The following is a 19994-nucleotide window of genomic DNA, read 5'->3' on the forward strand; positions in this document are numbered from 1 at the left end:
AGGCAGTAAATTCAAACCACAAGACAGATCAATATTTATATTTCTACACCCCAGCAAAAATTATAGACGTCGTCCTGTAGCGTCTTTAACCTAATTTTGTGCGTGATAAATTATTACATGAGCTTACACGCCCCCTTGTGGACAATCTAATAAATTACTTCTAAAAGAAACTCAACGCGCAGGTAAAGAAACATTTACATTTACGGCATTTAGCAGACGCTTTGAGTCTCGAGCAATGAATAAATCAACACTTTTTCTCTAGATTACAAACTTATCATGTTTTTGGATCTATGTTATTTTCCCGCTATCCACAGTGCTGGATATTGTGATTGTAACATTCAGAAAATTAAGTAATGGACAGGATACTGTTGTAGTGTCATATAATGAAATTCTTAAAATTGTTAAAAGCTGAAAATTTTGGTCTTATATTGCAAGCATTGTGTAATTATTGGGATTTGCAGAGTCAGAGTACACAGACAAATGTCTACAGAAATTAAATGCACAGAATGCAGAAATTTTAGCTTTATATTGACTCAAACACTGAGTATTGAAGCTTAGTGTTATGCATTTATAAATCTTCGTATTTTGGTTTAGTCAAACGTGAAAATCGATTAATGTGCTGCATTCTAACCCAAAGTGTGTGGTTTTTTTTTTTATACATTTATTCAAGCTAAACAACATCCTTAACAACAATCTATAATCTCTTTAAACCATTATTATTATATTATTTGGGGAATTTTTTTTAAAGAAAAAGCAACCAAAAAATTATATAATTAACTTAAGGACTGTCTTCGTGTATCTTTTTTTTTAAATAAAGATGTACTATAAATGGATATATAATAAATAAGAAAATACACACACACACACACGCACACAATGAATAAAAAAACATTAACGAAATACAGTCATTTTTCTTTAAATATAATAATCACATTTATTTTTCATTAAACACAAGACACAAACTTCTCGTATTTCCGCTTTACACACAAAAATAGACACATATATTAACATCATATATTTACATTAAAGCTGTGTAAAAACTTTTTTTTTTTGGAGGCATAAGGCAGCTGGGATTCGCTGTATGTGCAAATAAAAGACACTTTTGTGCTACACCATGAAATTGGTTTTAAATCAGTAAATGAAATCAGTCTGTGCCATGCTCATGCCCATGCCCATGCTCAGCAGTTTGGATAGGGCATTGGTAAGTTTTCTGTAAAGGGCACAGTGGCCAAAGCAAAAGGTGTCCTTGTGACTGGAAGATAACCTGGAAGCACACATGAGGCTGAGCGAGAAAAGACATGTCCATAATCGACTGGAAGCTGGAGGGCAGGAGTTTTGCGTGGGGGACAGTCCGATCTCGCCATGATGCTGTCGATAGAGAACGGGCACTTCTGGCGCTCGGGCCCACGGGGCTCCTGGAAAGCGAGGCGCGCCTGAGGACTAGACTCCCCGGTTTGGATGCCCTTCACATCAGTCACACTTTGAAAGGGGAAATACGGACACGGTGTGTATCCCAGAGGCTGTGTTAGAGGACGGCCTGACACGCAGTAAGGCCTTCCGAAGGATCGACCACCAACGCCGGGATAAAGCACCAATCCGTCTTTACAAAATTCAGGACGACTTCTCTTGAACCTTTTTCTCCTCCTTAAGAAGCTGCCGTTGTCAAACATGTCCTCTGAGGCAGGGTCCAGAGACCAGTAGTTGCCCTTGCCTGGGTTTCCAGGCTCCCTAGGGATCTTGATGAAGCAGTCATTGAGGGACAGGTTGTGTCTGATGGAGTTCTGCCAAGCAGGAAACTTTGCCTTGTAGTAGGGGAACTTGTTGCTGATGAAGTCGCAGATGCCGCTGAGAGTGAGCTTCTTCATGGGGCTCTGCAGGATAGCCATGGTGATGAGAGCGATATAAGAGTATGGAGGTTTAACAGAGCTGCTCGCTGCACGGCTCGGGGTCGTGACCTCGCTCTCCCCGGAGGAATCACCCTCTGAAGTGTCCACCTCCGCGCTGGACTCCGCCGGAGAGTCATCTGTGTCCCGACATGGAAGGAAAAAGTCTTCTCCATCTCCCCCGACAATGTCTATTTCTTCTTCAGAGGAGGGCACCGCGTGCTGAGCCGCTTCATCCGCGGACAGGATCATGATCAGTCCACAACAAGGGATGCAGTTTGAAGAAAAAGCGTGTGTGTGTGTGTCTGCAGTGAGCTTCTTGTTTGCTGGTCCAGCTGGACTGATGTCCTATTTATGAGGACCCTCGCAGTCTGTTTCAGTCCTCTGATGGTCAGACCAATAGCAGCGCAGATGCGCCGCAGGGAACCGCAAGACTTGCGCAGGTGCGGGATTTTTACCTTCTGACCTGCTGCAGACTCGTGTGAAGTGATCTACATTACAATACCGTTCCAATAAACCCAATTTAAATATCATTACTTGTTTTGTGTGTTAAACTGTCTTCAGGAATTGTTGCATACATTTAATATATACATACATCCGAAAACGGTGAATTACATTATTTCCAATGCACAAACACATTATTCAATAAACCTCTAATTAAATGGTTATTTTTTTATGTATTTAATTTCCTTTAAAGTCGACATTTAAATTTTTTATTTGAAACATTTACCAGATTGAGAAAACACTGGAAGGAAAATGGTCCTTAACTGTACCACTGCGTTACCTAGAAATGCGCATATAGGTCCAATCTGTACCCTAGAATATCATTTCCACCCAGTTCTGTACCATTTATTCCTGAAAGTGTATATAGGTCGTATTATCTAAGTATAGGCCTATATTCTGCCTGCCCCTTTAGAAGCAGCAGCTCAGTGGGAGTTCTGGTGAGATTTAGGGAGTGTTTTTTTCACCCCATGCCTGTAAAGTCGGGATTAAACCGCAGATCGTTTTCCTGCCGGACCTCCTGCGTTTGGTTTAGTTTGCCACCTGAAGCCCACGGCGGGCGGTGCGACCATGAGAATGACCGTGGAGCGCCTCCCTGGCCTGCCTGAGGATGGGCGCTTAGAGGCCGCTAAACGGCTCTTTAGCATGAGAATGCAGTAGGAAACGGCGCAGCTGTATTACAGCCTGCAGGGGAACACGGCTGCGTTTTATTACGGGCACATGAATAACCTGAAGCATCCTCAAAGCAAACGTGTGGCTTAAAGCAGTTAGCAGTGATCTCACGTGTAGCTGAAAGAGGGACCCGTCCTGCCCATCCACTTCCTTACAGTGGGGTGGGGGGGGGGGGGGGGGGGTGTCTGGCTACACTTACCATCCAGATCAAATCACACATGCAATGCTGTTTCACTCACTTTCTTAAACATGAAATGCCAAATCTATAACATCAAGTTCAAATCAAAATGTATTATTTAGCAGATGCAAATTACTATATGCATATAGCATTTCACACCGACACAAAACTCGCAGAAATTGGGCAGGTGGGCGGAGCCAGTTTTTTTTATATGTAAATACATTATTATATCCATATTCATTTACTCACACTTGGTTGATTTTCGTAGAGCAGTGAGACTTTGTCACTTTGCAGCATTAAAATCCCGGGTGTTAAGTGGGTGCTTCAAGTAATCGAGAATCTCACACGTAGCAGCATAGAAAACAAAATTTGTCACATTAACAAATCACAAGGCTATCAACTTTTAGTTTCTAATGTGATTGGTTTATTTTATTTTATTTTTTGCCTGAATTGCAGTTTGACTAATTAGTTTTAGTCAAAGAAATAAACAGACTCGAATTAACTCGTTTTTTATACACATTAAAAAGCACAAAAATGATGATAGTAATAATAACAGAAGAATAAATGAATAAATATGGCTCAGAGGGTATTGAATTTCTCAGAAATAAGTCAATTTAACATAAAACATTATTTATTTAAGTCATTGTAGTTACAGAAACACTGAATACAGTATTGTCCAGTAATTAAAATCTGCCGATTAATTAAAGTGTCAAACAAACTAACAAAATAAATAAAATTAACAAAGCAAATGTGTGTACAGGAATCAGTCTACTGCAACTTAGATAAAGTTGGTGGCTGACATTCGACAAAAGTAATTCAAGTATTCTCTTAGAAAAAAAAGTTAAATATAGAAATCTTGAAGTTTCTCTATAGGAGATGGCTCTAGTGAGTGATTTTTAGCCACCTAAGAACCCTTACCCATCTTAAGAATCTTCAAAGAACATTTTTTTCTAAAAGCATAAAGTAGTGTTGAGTGTGGCTCTTTTTTACCTCCAGAACCAAGCATCTCAAATATACAAAGTTACACACACTTGTAACATGCTTCTGACAAAGAGTGCCATAATATCACAATCATAGTTATGAGCACCAGAGATGGGAGTGCAAACTTCTGTGCATAGCACCATAAACTATAATTGGAAACACATCTGAAACGACAGTCTGATGTAATTTGTCTATAATCATATGCAATAGGAAGAGGATGGCAAAGAACCACTCCTAGAGCCACACTCCTACTTTATGATGCCTCTATTTCATCAGTCCTCTCCAGTGGAAATTAAAGAGAGGAATTCTTTCTTTAACAAGTCTTCATCCAGATGGCGACCTGAAATCAAGAGAATGTGTGCATTATTACTGATTAAATTAACACCAATTTTACAATGTGAGTCTGGATATTGGCTAAAATGTCACCCAGGACAGGGCTAAATCCAGAAATATGCAGTCCAGAAAGCAGAAAAAGGTGGACTTCTCACCTATAAAGACCAGTCGATTGACCCTGGGGTCTCCATCTGTCCATGCCTCAGGTGTTTCATCCAGCTCGTAAAGCTCATGAACGCCCTGAAGCATTGCCTTCTTCTGCTTACCATGCAGGGACAAGATGCCCTGTGCAGCATAATGCACGTCAATGATTAACCTGGTCTTCCATACATTAATTTTGAGTGCTGACATATTGTTTGTCATATCAATAGTTTCTTTTTCCATGTAAACATACTGGAAAGAAGAGATCACTCTTTCTCTATTGCTGAGAATTATTATGTACATAGTGATATCAGACACCATCTCGATCAATATTATACAGTGCAATGTACATTCCAAATTATTTTTCAAATAAATGTATATATATTAGCATACCTTTGAAAGGGAAAAAGTAATGATCTAAAGATAATATAATTAGTTCATTAACAGTACTTAAAAAGTACTGTGGATTTATACAGGATTTTTTTCAAATTTGTTTTTGTGCACCAACAAGCATTTTTAATCCACTTGAGTCTGTAAATCAGCATCATTTTGATTTTCCTTTCTGAATTTGTCAGTCAGCTAAAATTAATTGTTTCTGAAATACTACTTCTTAGAAGTACAGCTCAAATAACTAGCTGTGCAGTTCAATAAACAGCAATTCTCAACAAGTTTGTTTAAGCCCAGCAGGTTTACAGCTGCTAGTTTTATTGCATATTTCACACTTTCCCATAGCTACAGGTCCAGAAGGTAAACACAATACAGACAGAACTGTTCAAGAAAGTATGAAAAATAAATAAAGCAGACAGCAGAAAATCTCAATACACAGTGACTACACTTAAGAATTATAATCCTATTCAGCTTTTAGTTAATTAACAATGCGCTGAAATCTTTACCCATACAACATTATTTATTGGATTGGTGGTCTATTGGATTGGATTATTTTATTTTTACCTTTAAGCGAATGACATTCATAGGCAGTCCTGCTTTGTTCTTATATGCCTTTTCCCATAAAAGATCCTACAACACAAATAAAAATTCAGACAAACACTACATAAGTTGCTGCAGCAACATGCACTTCTGATGCATTTCATTAGCTGTGAATCGTACCTGAATAAACACATTTACTTGGTCTTCAGAGACACTTCCTGGTACTTCAAATGTAACTGTTAATATATCCTGTGAAGTACAGGGACAAATCAAATAAAATGTTTACAATTAATCTGTAGATAAATATTTCAACTGTTAAAAATTCTAATGTGTGAAGAACAATAACAAAGCATTGGCAGAAGAAGCATTAATCGGATTTCTGTATGGCACCACAAACACAGTTAATGTCTTATCACCAAATGTGTTAAAAAGGTTAATTTCCTCAAGGGGCCAGTATCAGTTTTTGCAAACAGTCTTGGCCAGCTCGTCTTTCCTCACCCCCCAAACACGTGAACTTCCCTGGGGCATTACAAGACCACTTCGCAGATATTTAAACTATTGTTTGACAGTGTCGAGGTAACACACTTCCTTTTTTCCTCTGGAATAACAACAGAAATCAGGGCTCTCGTTTGCATGAAAAGAGCAATGGGGCTTGTCTCGGTGAGAGGAGGGGTGGGGGGTAGGGAGACTCATGCGGGAAAAGAACGAAGGCCAATACTAAAACTAAACTAATCTCCACCCAAAACACATTTACTAACTCTTACACTCAATAAACACAGGAGTGAAATAAAAGTAAAGCAAGGTTTTTAAACTAGTATTAATCCTCTGGCCAAAAGGAGCCACGGTTAGGACCTAATTAAAAATATAAATAGACGTTTGTAGGTTTCTGCTATTTAATGTCAGTGGCTTTGATGTAAAGGAAGTCCAGGGGGTTGGGGATTGTTGTATTGTGCAATTTGTAGTAATGCGATAAAATGTTATATTAAACGATTTAAAACCCAAATCAATTCTGTGGTTAAGAATGCAAGATTTAAGATTCATTCCTGTAACAATGTGCCTTTAATATTAAAACGTATTAACTAAATAATGATCTGTATTACTAAATAACATGGCTTTAAGATTTAAAAAAAAAAAAAAAAAAAAAAAAGGAGATTCTGCACTGGTGCCTGTGCCTGAAAAATCACATGGCAAACAGCCATTGTTATGGGTGTGAAGTGGGTATTAATTTTATATATATGACAAACTTTAAGGTTAAAGACACAAAACGGACATTAAATGTGACCACAAAAAAAATGATAATGCTGCTATGTTAAATTTTTTTTTTCTAAGATTCTTGTTTTTTTTTGCTGCTACTTTTCACCCAACATTGCTCCACTACACAGTACTGTACAGACAATACTTTGCATAACACTGTTTTGCTCTTTTAATATGCAGTGCTCTGTGCATTTTTTGTGTATTGGTATGTGTTGTGTCATGGTGCAGATAAAAAATAAATTTTGTTTTAATGTACTTGACTGGGCCTATTTGTAGTATTATTTAACAATGAATTGTCTGAATGTAATTGTTTTGGCACTTAATAGGCCCAAATGTAGAATGTTGTCACTGAATAGGCCTGGCTGAAGTGTTTCAGGCACACAGTCAGCCAATATGAAGTACTTTTTGGCATTGTATTGGTCTGCATGTCTGGACTAAATGAACATGATCCTATCATTATCACACTAAACATGATGAAACTCTGTATCTCTGTCAATGCATGGGCATGAAGGTTATATATTTGGCAGGAAATGGGCACAAATATATAATTTTTTATTGTTGACTAAATGTAGTATTTTTTGGCAACACAATCCTCAAATATAGCACAGGTCTCAGGATTGTATCTTGCTCATCTGCATCCTGAATAACAGCTTTCATAAGACACCCCATCATCAAGCACAGCAAATGATCACCTTGTCTAGATGTGTGTGTGTAGATTTCATTAGCTGTAGTTTCTCTGCCAGCCTGAAAAACATACAATGCATCGATCTCAGGGTCATTTTGAAAACAACTCCTCAGACTGTTTTTAAAACATCAAACAGATTCTTACAGATATACAGTCTCAGCAAAATCCCTACAAACAGCTGGAATTGGGTGTCTGTCTTAAACCGAATCTACATGTCTACAGGTCAGAGAAAAGGAGTTTTTGTGGGCAGAATGAGAGAGACTTGGAAAGATGGAGAGAAGTCCATGACCCCTAAGGGAGGGTAAACATTACCCTCTGGATTACTCTCTCCGTTGGGAGTACCACACAGGCGGAACAGAGGGGGGTCGCCCCAGCACAGGGGGCAAATGGGGCGCGCTAAAAGACTAAAAGGGTGGCTGTATGGACACGCGTCCGTAGAGCTTCTATGTGGCGGAGGCTTTAATCCTCTGCAGCTGGCCTCTCCCATTGACATTAACACTGTTTCACTCTGCTCACCGCCTAGTAACTGTCTTGTGTAACTAGGGTCATCTAATTAAAAGTGCACTTTGTAGGGATAAATGAGTAATCTGTCTTTTGCTCCCAATGTTCATGATTGTTTTTCGATAATTTGAGCTAATCTACTTGATCTGCATGTCAATGTTTGAGCTGGCCTGATCATCTTTAACTGTGATCAACCCCCCTGTGACTTTTGTAACAGTACATGCAATTTATGACTATGACTAAGAGCTTTGGTAAACAGCCATTTTCAACAACTTTAAAGGCTATTCAACTTATATTTGTGAAACTTTGCATTATAGTCTTAATATAAGGATCACGCTAAAGCAGATATTGAAAGGAAATAAAATACTTATGATTAATTCTTGTTATTTCTTATATTTTTGTTATTTAAATTGACCTCATTAAAGAAACCTTTTTTAAACTAATCTTATTGCACTGTCTCCAAACTGAGGAGCCATGATCATTAAACAAAAAAAACAACAAAATAAAAAAAGGGTAGAAAGAACTTCATTATGAACACATCCACCTTGCTGAATTATCATGTCTAATGTGCATATAATTAACTTCACTACAATTGAATGAAGTTTGATTTGCTCTTTTTTTAAATCATAATCCTCTCATTTTGTATGTATAACAATCCATTTTATCACTGCACTATTTTATGATTGGCATAGCTTTCGATATGCACAATTTATTTATGCATGCTTTCATTTTTTATTTTAGTTAGATTCAGAATTAAATTAATATAAAAGATAATTAAAACCTCAGAAGAGCCTTTTTTATTTAAAATAAATAAATAAATAAAATGTAAACAAATGTAACAAATGTAAATGGTAACGGCTCGGGGCATATATCTACTTCTGCGATTCAACATTATTTTAACCATAATGCACTGCTTCTACACTGCCTTGGTACCACTTTCTATATGCTTTTATAATAACTAATGAAACCAGCTACATGTAATCTAACAAAAGTCGAATGTGTGTATAATTTAACACCAATGAAAGCATGTACAGAACATTTATCGTGGAAGCAAAAGTACAGGAGTAACATTTCATTCATGTTTTTATCAGTGAAATTTCACCACAGCTGTACTGATCATCATACCTCGCCGTATCTTTGGAATCAAATGAATGTAGATCCAACACCTGAGACAAGTCGACCCTTCAAAGAGTAATAACATATATGTTAAGGGGAAAAAAAGACTAACAGCTAATAATGATTGTGTAAAATCAAGCTGTGATTTTTTTTTTTAAAACATAACAAGACTGGACAGATTTTCAGAGTACATGATTTATTTATAACTAGCAGAAGTTCTAATTCTGCATCTTGAAAATGTGTGAGGAACACTCACACATACTTGTTAGCAAATTTTTTTTATTTTTTTTTTATAATCTTACCTGGATCTTTGTGTTTCCAGGATTCTGACAAGGCCGTTAATCGACCTGCAATGCACAGAACAAGTGTGTCAAGTAAGAATGGCTACCCAAAGAAGTTTCTACATGATTGTGTAAGAGTGAAAGTTTAACGGTAGACAAACAGCTGTGAAATGAACTCTGAAAGTGGTGGTTTTACACTATCTTGTTGATATTAAAACTAATGTAAAGTGCAGCTGTAGTTTCATACCTGACCACGGCTCGAAGCTGATCGAGCTCAGCATAATTCACCAGATCCGTTTTGTTAATAATCGTCAGATCAGCGAGGGCTATCTGCCTGAACAAAAGAGAGAAGTTGAAATAGCTGTGTTTTGTTCTCTTGGGTGAGTGTGTGAGTGTGTGTGAAAAAAGAAAAAAGCAAGTAATGCACAAAAGACCAAAGCCATTGTATAGCTTTTCACACTCTTTACTACCGTCTTCAAATAGCCTATTCACTAATATATTCAAAAGACTGTGCGAGTGTGTGTTTGTCTAGAAGCATAAACACACACACACACTTTGTTGTTTTGTGTCTGCAACCCCCCCTCTTTGTTGTTTTACAGTGTGTGGGTGGTATACTCAAAAGGCCCCACCATTTTGTGTGCTAGGAAAACACAAACAGAGAACAGAGGTAGAGACGAAGGCCTCAGACACTTGTGAGCATTCCAGCATGCTCAAATCATCTCCGGCATGTCTCACTAACAGCAGCTAAGTAGAGAGAGAGAGAGAGAGAGAGAGAGAGAGAGAGACTGCCTCGGACTGTCAGACGACTCCATTATCAGCACCCAGCCATATGGTGAATTAAAAGGAAACCTTAATCCTTAATATTATAAATGTTTAAGGGTATGCTGTGAAGTGTTTTATTCCATCTATACTACAGTTTGATACAAATGAACAAATCAATAAAAAGAAAAACCCGATTTCTTTCTGGTTTATAATCAGATTATATGTTTCCCCACTTATACTTGTGTGTTTATGTTATGATGAGCGTAATCGTATCTATTCTCTATTCTATATCTCCTCTATTTATAGACTTTGATATGTAGAGCATTCATCATAGATGTCCTTGTGAATGAGATGTTACTACAGACATAAACTACTCTCGCATATGGATTTATTTGATGTGGATTTATTTATTTATTACTTTTATGACTGATAAAATGTACAGACAAACTAATTGTACTGGATTAAAACATCAAATGTCGTCAGTAATCACTGATAGTACCTTCCATTAGCAATTATCTCATTGAGCAATCCATAATCTTTCACTCATAAATTGGGTGAGACAAGTCATGGAAAAACTGAGCTGGTAGTTTACTGGAGTTGTTTGGCAATAACAAAATAAAAGAAGAAAAAAAAACCCACAGTACTAATCTGTAAGGTACATGGGATCAGACAGGAATTTTAGAATACAAGGATCTTTAAATTAGCTAAAGAGAACCTATGTAAAATAAGATTTAGAAATTGAATCTTATTCTGTTGGTCATTTTGTTTTATTGTCTGTATCTAAATAAAAAAAAAAATTGTATTTACTGTTGAACTAAAAATAATTTTACTTGTATAAAAAATTATATAAACAAAGATGTGTTATCCTGTGTGTGGGAAAGAAAAATTGCTGACTAAAAATTTTGGTTGAATTGCAGTAGTCTACTGAAAAATCTGAAAGATAGCTCTTTTCCTTTTTTTTATTTGACATTAACATAAATCTAATCAGGAAAATGTTCATTTACCTTACGGCTTCATTTATCAAGCCACCCGGTTTCTCTTCGATCAAATGCTACAAAACAGAAAGCAAAATGAAATCATAATTAATGTATGTTAAAAGTATAAAAGCCCAATGATTTTGAGCAATTGGGATAAGATCTGGTAAAGCCAAAGCATATGATTTGCAAAAAAAAAAAAAAAATGCCCGTTTTAATACTCAGTTAGCACTTGTATAATGTGGATGCAGTGATTATAGTCCTGGAAGAGATCATTCTAATCAGGTTAAAAATGTTTCAGCATAAAAAAAATGTGTATGCCAGCAAAAAAAGAAAAAAATCCACTAGATGCATGTTTTCCCATTTATTTGCCACAATATGTACTAATAAAATGAAAACTATGAAATTGATCTATGTCAAACAACAAAAAGTTCTTTAAATGTGAACAAGTATGCTATTCATCAAAAGAAGAGAAGTGACAGCTTTAAAATGAAACGGAAACAATGCAAACTCGATGCAGAGATTCAATCGGCAAACTTTTAAACAGTTTGCATATTGAAAAGATAATCTGTTTTCGCTTAACGTTTGGACTGGCAGGTTGCGTGGCAGGTTGTAAGATTTTTCACTGGCCATGTTAAGTCTGTAATAACGCTGACCCCAGAGATCAGGCCTCTGTCATCTATGAGAGCCATCACACTTGTAAATGCTAACCCCAGACCCTGGCAATCATTCTCATTGACAGCCAAGAAATAAAAGTTGATCATGTCCAGGCCAGTAAGCTGTGAGGGAAGCAGGGGTAAAAATCAACTCTCATTAAAACCCCATTTCACCACACACACGTACATAACCACATCTGATGAACACATCAGGTCTTGGCGTGGGAGTGGGCACAAAGGTGACAAGCCCATTAGAATGATCTGCTTCGGTTCCCACAATTTCTTTAGATTCTATCATCCCCTCCCTCTCCTGAGCTCCCCAGAGGGGACGAATTGGCCGAGGTGCCAGCAGGAGCGTAAACGGGGATGACCTGCTGGCTCTGACACCCTTCAAATGGCGCACTATTATCCAGGTGTCACTATCACTGTCCTTCTCCAATGCTCAGTGGAGGAAGCAACGTGTGGGGAAGGGTGGATGCAAAAGAATGGATACTTCGCAACTCCAAAACAAAGAGAAGTGATATGATGAAAGTACTGCCTCTGGGCTTTGCTCAAACTAGTTTGTGGACATGCTTTAGAGTTGAATAGAATATATTTTTTTCCATGCACAAGTGCCAACCAAACAAAACTGGGGTTGCAACTTCCTTAATAATTTTATTTGGAATTTCCCCCCAAAAAATATATATATTTTTTTAAATATCCTGCCATTCCACTCACCTGCATTCCATATTTTGCGTCAATAACTGTAATAATGCCTGAAACGACAAATTACAAAATCTGTCAAATTTAACAAACATTTAACAAACACTTTTATACTTCACACTGTGCGCCGATATTCGTAGCCATCAGACAGGAAGTAAATGAGAAGTTAAAGGACATTGTTGTACATGATTTTCTACTTTACTACAGCTCATCCATTAGGTAATGGATAAAACAAGGATACTAATGCGAAACATTAAACATGATTTGCATGATGAAATTCTTCTGTATTCCAGAAGACAAATATTCAAGCATGGAAAAAAGAAGCATTAAAAAAAAAACAATATTTATAATAAAAAGAAATAATAGGTAATGCAAACAAACAATAATGTGGTTATTATTAACTAGAAAAATGACAAATACAAATAAATATAAAATACACTTCACACATTTACAATTTATTTTACTGTAATTAGCAGGGCAGTAGGATTTGAAGCATATAATATTATAATGATCTTTTATAAAAGATTCACAGCAGCTAGCAAATATTTTTTTGAATAATAATTCATACATACACATTCATACATACACAGTATATTGCCAAAAGTATTGGGTCACTTGGTCATAAGTATGGTGGGGGATTTTTGAGCATTATATTCCACATTTAGTCCCAATTTGCTCTTATAATTCCCTCCACTCTTCTGGGAAGATGTTCCACTAGATTTTGGAGTGTGCTCATAGATATTTGTGTTAATAAGCCACGAAAGTCAGAAAGTCAGGTACTGATATGAGGAGGTGAGGAGGCCTGGGGTGCAGTCAGTGTTCTAATTCATCCCAAAGGTGTTCAGTATGGATAAGATCAGAGCTCTATAGCAGGTTACTCAAGATCTTCCTCTCCAAAGCATGTAAAGCAGATCTTCAAGGAGCTCACTTTGTGCACAGGGGCATTGCCAGGTTTTGTTTTTCAAGTTTAAGTGAATGCATAATTTTATTGTAGTGCATCTAAAGACGTCTTGTACAATTGAGTGCCTTCAGCTTTTGTTGTAACAGTTGGGAACAGAACCACATATAGCAGGAAATGTGAGGTGACCCAATAATTGTGGCAATTAACTGAAAGGATTATAGGATCAGTGATGTAAAAATAAGAGCTTTTGACATCGTAAAATCTTACCATCCAGGTAAAGATCACTTCCTAGTTCAGCATCAACCCAGAACATTGAGGCAACTGCTCCTAAAGTGACCAAACAAAATAAAGGAATTAAAATATGCTTCGTTCTTTTTTATTTTATTTTATATTTTTCTACAATTACAAAAGGAAAACAAAAAAACCATTGGGTTTCTCCAATACCAATGCATGGGCTAAAACTCAAACTAATTTTGGAGTAATTTATAATTAAAGATAAAATCTTAAACATGTCCCTATGTGCTTTAAAATGCATTAACAAATTTCACGGGTGGTTTGATTTTTTTTTCCTACTACAAGCTCTGTTTTTGTTTGTTTCCATGCTTTTCAACTTTTCTGGTTTGAGTGATTTCAGAGATTCATGCAGCAGAGTTGGCCAATCTTGTTCACATAATGGACTTTTGTCTGGCCGTCAGGGTAGAATAAGAAAGCACTGTAAATATTTGATAGGCTGGTAATGAAAGCGATGTTCTTAAAAGACATTAGATGCATAACCCATTCAGGCTACCACCACCACATTGTTGGTGAGAGGAGGATATCAATCCCATGAGACCCCTCTGAGTGACAGGGCTGTCTCAGCCAATGACAAGCCAGAGTTATGAGACAAGTCTGGGTCTGAGCACGCTTTGTCAGCTCCACATGTTACTTGGTTTGCCAGAGCCAGTGAGGCGATAGATCCTGACACCTGTCAATCTTCTGTGCAGTCTGTTTGGCAGAGGTGATGCCACACATGACTTTTCTATTGATTTCTGTTTTGTCAAAGTATTGTGATGTTTTTGCTTTTCTGTCATTTGCTGTGGATGGATAATAGGAGCCGCTGGTGCTGTCTGCACTTGAATGCATCATTAAAACTTGTTAATTTCAAAACCATTCTTTAAAAGAAGAAATGTATGTGGTGCACTAAAAGGTTTCTAGTAATTAGAAGGTTAGGAGTTTATATTGCAGGAATGGCAGATAGGCAACTGCACAAAGCACTATCCCAGGTTTCATCACATCAACATATTTTACCAGGTTGTACCAATTCCCTGGAAAATATTGTAGCAGAGCCAAAAAACTCAGTAGCAGATTAGTAGCAGACTCACCAGTAAGTCACTGAATAAAAGTGTCACTGGAGTAAAGGACTGACTGAACAAACAAATGCACAGCAGTGACATACACCAAGTAAGAAAAAAACCACACAAAGCAGATGAAGCACCTGGATCTGCCAGACCAGTCGTCTCAAGAAGAATGTAGTCAAACTTTCCTTTCTTCTGCATCAGATTTTCAATCGCTTTCAGTCCATTGTCCCTTCACATAAAGAGAATGCAAATCATAAATTAATAAAAGATTTAGAAAAACATACAGTGAGTTGCATGTCTGCAGTCTGTTAGAAACACATTGCTTCTAGATATATTCATTGACCACTGTATACTCTGTAAACCTACAATTACTCCCTGAATACTGAATACTTTTTGTGGCTGAAAATAATTTATGAACCCCTCATAACTCATCGATAAAGTAGAGGAGACCACCACAAACAAGATCTGAGTAAAGCAGTGTCATACTTCACCGAGCAGCACAGACAACCATTCCGGAGTTCCAGCCACTCTTCATACAGCTCTCCTGCCTGACTCACTGCCAGGGACTTCTCCAGAGCACTGCCTGCACAATACCACACACAAACACATCAGCAATTGTCGGTAGAAATATCAGGAACATCACATTACACGTTTCAGTATATGGTTTTGAGCGTTTCATTGACTTCATTTGGATTGGTTTTGTGGATCTGGACCAAGCTGACAAACTTCAAAAAGAGAACACTCTTATTTATGTGAAGTAACTGAAAACATATGACTGACAATTTTTTACATGAGCACTGACCATGAAAATGGGCTGCATGGAATGAAATCAACTATTACAATTATCAATGAGTATAAATGACTTAAAAGTCATTTTTATTTTTATAAAAATTATTAAATGCTTCAGCCATCCTCTTTTGTTCTTTGACAATGCACACACCAACTAATGGAAATAAACTGTTATCTAAGGCTTAATATATTTTAAAGACTTCCACACAGTGAAATTGTTAGTATACTAAAGCAAAGGGCACAACATGCAACTGGTTCAGAGCAAAGAGTAACGAATTGCTGCTCTGCATAATTATCAAAGCAGGTCTTCACACGCCAGTGACTTACATTAAACTCACTCTGAACAATCTGAGAATGACTGTGCATTTCTGAATTCACAATGTACTCACACTAAGCACCCTAAAGCAGTATGTAGTAAATGAACAGGAATATGTAGTCAGTGAGCAAGTAGATTCATAAATAACACTGTGACTCTGCTGCCACCTTGAGGACAGTTCTTTAAGTACAATAATAACAATAATAAAAAAAAAACCATCTATTTAATAGGACAATTTTTGTTTTGATTAATGCCAAAAGCAATTAAGACGAGAAGAAAAAAGCATTGCAACATGAAGAAAAAAAAACAGCAAAAGGTTAAAGGGAAAAAAAAAAAAAGGAAAAAAGTACATAGTTCTTCGTGGATTTGATTTATAAGGAATATAATGTTTTTGATTTTGTGTTAGAGTGGATTATAAATACAAAATCAACAGTCTGCATGTGCATGTGTTTTAAAACACCGACAAGACTCACATGTTAAAGACTTACCGTACAGATTACAGCACTTTCAGAATTTTAAACAAAGCCGATACTAGTGTATTCAGGCTCAATGTTCTCATTTTTCTGGAATTACAATACATAAAATAACTTTTCTCTAATTTATGAAATTTTTATTAATTCCCTTTCAAATACATATTTCTAACACATTGCTTTTTCTTTTTTTTTTTTTTTAAAGACAGTATGCTTGTCATTCCAATTCCATCGCAGACTGTGATTGGAACATAAAATTATTACAGGGCAGCACCCGTCTTTTGTTACAGATTAAAATACAGAATCAGAGTCATATAAAGAGGTTTTATATGACAACTAATTTACAACTAATTTTTTTTTAATTCTCATGTTATTTTAATCAAATTCTTTACTATACCTTGTTACTATGAAAAAAAGTTGCATGCTCATTTTAAATACTGAATTTAAATATGATATGATTTAATCTCCCCTTTCATTATCCTCTCATTTTTCTGATCTTAAATCTCCCACCTTTCTGCTGTAACCATGTTTGTGTACTTGCCTTCACCAAACTCATTGAGTATGACTGCTATTCTTTTGTTATGCTGCTCGGTCAGTATGTAATTCAAGAGTGTTGTCTTCCCGGCACCTGAAACACACACATCAGGGGATAAAATTAAAATGTATAAATTTTAGAATCAGTACAATTATTTAGTATATTAGATCCAATGCACTTTCTTAATTCCTTTTTAATTCCTGCCTCAAATGCTGGTAATAACAATAAAGTTTAGTGATGGTAAATTGTGCACCAGCCCTGGTATGAAAACAAAAACTAAACCATATGCCACATGTATGCAGACATGATGCACCATGTGAGCTTCTATTCTTTTAATCATATAAAGTTGTCAGATTTTTTTTACTGCCAATTTATTTGGGAAACATTTCGTGTTAAGTGTAGCAGATTAAAGTTGATATGCACAAACATCTGGCGGATGACTGTCACACCCATATGTGGTTCTTTCCAAGTTGGAAGCACAAATTATACAGAAATGTCTTTGTATGCTTTGGCATGAACTTTTCTCCTCACTTTAACTAAGAGGTCTAAGCCTGTTCACAAAGAGAGGTCAGTATAGATATGGTTTGCCAAGGTTAGCATGGACAAAACTCGAGTGGGATGCACAGAGCTCTGACCTCAACCCTGCCAAAGACTGAATGACTGTTCTCATTCTTTCTCACCTCGTATTTGTGCATGAATTCACTAATGCTCAGGTGGCTAAATGAGCACATTCCAATAGCCCTGTTATTGATGAGGTTATTAATCACTACATCTGGAATGAGATGTTCATAAGACATATAAGGGTGTGACGATCAGGGTCCACAAACTGTTAGCAATTAAGCCAAGATGAAAGTGTTCACCCCAGTCTCTGTTTGCAGTAAAACAGAAAGTAAAACACACCCAGGTAACCGGTGATGATGGTCACAGGGATCTGAAGTGCAGATGTCGTGTTCTTCTCCTCAATAGGAACCAGCTCTGGACAGTCATCCTCATCTTCCATTGGGTCCATCTCAAGATTCACAAGATATTAGCGAAAGAATGGTGTTTTCACACTGAATCCAATATACAGCTGTTTTAGTGGGTGTTCCAGCTTTAAAGCCAGCCTTCACTCAGTAGCAGCACACAGAACTGTACACCTGAGCATTTCACAACACAGCAGGGATAGCAGGACAGCAATTAATTATTCCAAATATAACGCAGATGTAACTTACTTATTGCTGTAGTTCCTGATTTACTCGTTGCTTTAAATAGAAATAAACTCGTGCCTGCGTGCACTTGAAGCGGTGTATCACGAATTACAGTCCCACTGTTTCAATGGCTTCTTAGAATAGTTCCGAGTTGATCGCGTCTTTGTAAAAATGCTGCATACTTGTGTTTTAGTACATTTAAAATATAATTTCAAGAGTTTTATTTATATAGATAGAGATATAAATTCAGTGAAGTGATATAGTTATGTAGATTGCTGTACTGATATGTAGAATGCTGTACTGCTGTCACTGATGTATGTATGTTTGTCTCTCATTCTTATGAATTTTTGAATCTCAAAGCAAGAATATTTATTACTGTCAGGATAGTGTCTTGCTGATTTAATTGTATAAATAAATGTAATAAAAGTAAGGTTATTGTGTTAATTGAATTTTGAAATGTCATCCATAGTTAAATCATTCATCCATTCAAAAGTGTTTAATGGCTCATGATTATTACTCTTTATAAAATATGTTTATAATGTCCTCAGTTGTATGTAATGTAATGCTGTATAGTTCTTCTGTGTTGTGCATATGAATGAGCCACTAGGGGGCACTAAAGTGTTAACTATTGTGAAACGCGTTTGCGTTAATGTTTGTCCCCTGTGAGTTACGGTTCCTCTGTGTGTGTGTGTGTGTGTGTGTGTGTGTGTGTGTGTGTGTGTGTGTGTGCTGCTCTGACCGTGAGACTGATGTGTCGGCAGCAGTTTAATAAATATGCCTAAAACGGAAACATCCGCAAACATCATAGTTCACGTAGACTCCTGTCTGACCTCATCCATACATCCATCATGTGGCATCAGTACGGTGCAAAAAATCATGCAATACGGACCAAGAGCTTTAGTTAATGCTTACTTTAAACTTCAAAATGTGTGGTCTGTGTTGCTTTAACCATGACATTATTGATAAATATGTGATGCCTGGTTTGAGTATATCAGAAACTACTGAGTTCCTGAGGTTTTTACACAAAATAGCTTGTAGAACTTTGTATGAGTGACAGTTCTTTGGGTGGAGACACCTGATTATTAGAGAGTTCAGAGGAAAATGGGCTGATTGGTTTAAGCTTCCAGGAAAGATATATTATAATCGCTATTTAAAACTGTGGTGAGCAGAAAAGCATCTTAAAATGCACAAAACATAAAACTTTAGGACTAATATGCTCTCACATTACATCACATTCCAATCCTGTCAGTCAAAAACAACTGGAGAGTTGAAAACTGGGAAAACACCAAGTGATCTTTTGCAGTGACTGTTTGTTGCACATGTGCACTTTGTGTTGTTAGTTTAGAGTCATGTGTACTTCTGTGTTCCTTTCGTTAATTTATGTTCCCTGTAGCACATTTGTCCTGGGAAATGTTGTTTTGTTTTTCTGTGTACTGCACTGTATATGGATGAAATGACAATAAAGCTTACTTGACTTGACTTGACTTGACTTAACTTGAATAATTGGTGATGATGGTGACGGAGATCTGAGCTGCAAGTGTTCTGCACTTTTCAATAGAAATCAGCTCTGAACAGTCATCTAAAGAAAACTAATTTGCACAAAACAAAGCTGCCACTTATATTATAATGTAGTTTGAAATACTTTTTGCAGGTTGTTTTAAATAGAAATAAACTTGTGCTGGCATGCAGTTAATGCTGTGTATCACAAAGTTACTCTTCCATGTTAGTTGGTGCCTTGATCTGGTTCTTTTAGGAAAAAAGATGAGAGCCAACTAATGTACTGTATATGTTTCCCTTTTTAAACATCAACAACAGTGTGAATTTTGAACCATGTGTTTGACTCACATGTGTACTGATCACATGTACATTATCAACTTGTGCTGTTAATATCATGAACAGCAGCTACGCTAAT

The 19994-nt window shown here is 36.8% G+C and overlaps 2 protein-coding genes across 4 annotated transcripts; both read right to left on the reverse strand.

The window, feature by feature from the left end:
- Positions 1–927: 927 nt before the first annotated feature.
- On the reverse strand, positions 928–2521 carry foxd5 (forkhead box D5). The gene has a single exon (XM_083555548.1). It carries the CDS (start codon positions 2133–2135, stop codon positions 1179–1181), a length of 957 nt encoding a protein of 318 aa, XP_083411674.1. The 5' UTR covers positions 2136–2521; the 3' UTR covers positions 928–1178.
- A 1326-nt stretch (positions 2522–3847) lies between these two features.
- Positions 3848–18228, reverse strand: cbwd (COBW domain containing). Of its 3 annotated transcripts, none has more exons than XM_083553735.1 (16): positions 18107–18228; positions 17796–17904; positions 16898–16988; positions 15272–15364; positions 14923–15014; positions 13716–13775; positions 12563–12600; positions 11220–11266; positions 9701–9787; positions 9475–9519; positions 9182–9238; positions 7563–7614; positions 5797–5865; positions 5641–5706; positions 4704–4833; positions 3848–4555 (listed from the first exon to the last, which is right to left on the reverse strand). In XM_083553735.1, exons 2-16 carry the CDS (start codon positions 17902–17904, stop codon positions 4488–4490), a joined length of 1104 nt encoding a protein of 367 aa, XP_083409861.1. In that variant the 5' UTR covers positions 18107–18228; the 3' UTR covers positions 3848–4487. The 3 variants fall into 3 exon arrangements, with proteins under 3 accessions (XP_083409861.1, XP_083409863.1, XP_083409862.1); XM_083553737.1 differs by having other exon boundaries at positions 17796–17900; positions 18106–18216; XM_083553736.1 differs by lacking the exon at positions 18107–18228 and having other exon boundaries at positions 17796–18035.
- Between the last annotated feature and the right edge of the window lie 1766 nt (positions 18229–19994).

This window comes from Silurus aristotelis, assembly GCF_946808225.1.
Source record: "Silurus aristotelis genome assembly, chromosome: 11".
Classification (NCBI taxonomy): Eukaryota; Metazoa; Chordata; class Actinopteri; order Siluriformes; family Siluridae; genus Silurus; species Silurus aristotelis.

Bases quoted from the DNA above. Each gene is read 5' to 3' on its own strand.
- foxd5 (XM_083555548.1), bottom strand. From the start codon at position 2,135: ATGATCCTGTCCGCGGATGAAGCGGCTCAGCACGCGGTGCCCTCCTCT.
- cbwd (XM_083553735.1), bottom strand. From the start codon at position 17,904: ATGGACCCAATGGAAGATGAGGATGACTGTCCAGAGCTGGTTCCTATT. The intron at 15,015-15,271 runs GTATGACACTGC...CTTTATGTGAAG, and splicing joins TGTCTGTGCTGCTCGGTGAA to GGACAATGGACTGAAAGCGA. The intron at 13,776-14,922 runs GTGCTTCATCTG...TGGTCACTTTAG, and splicing joins GACTGGTCTGGCAGATCCAG to GAGCAGTTGCCTCAATGTTC.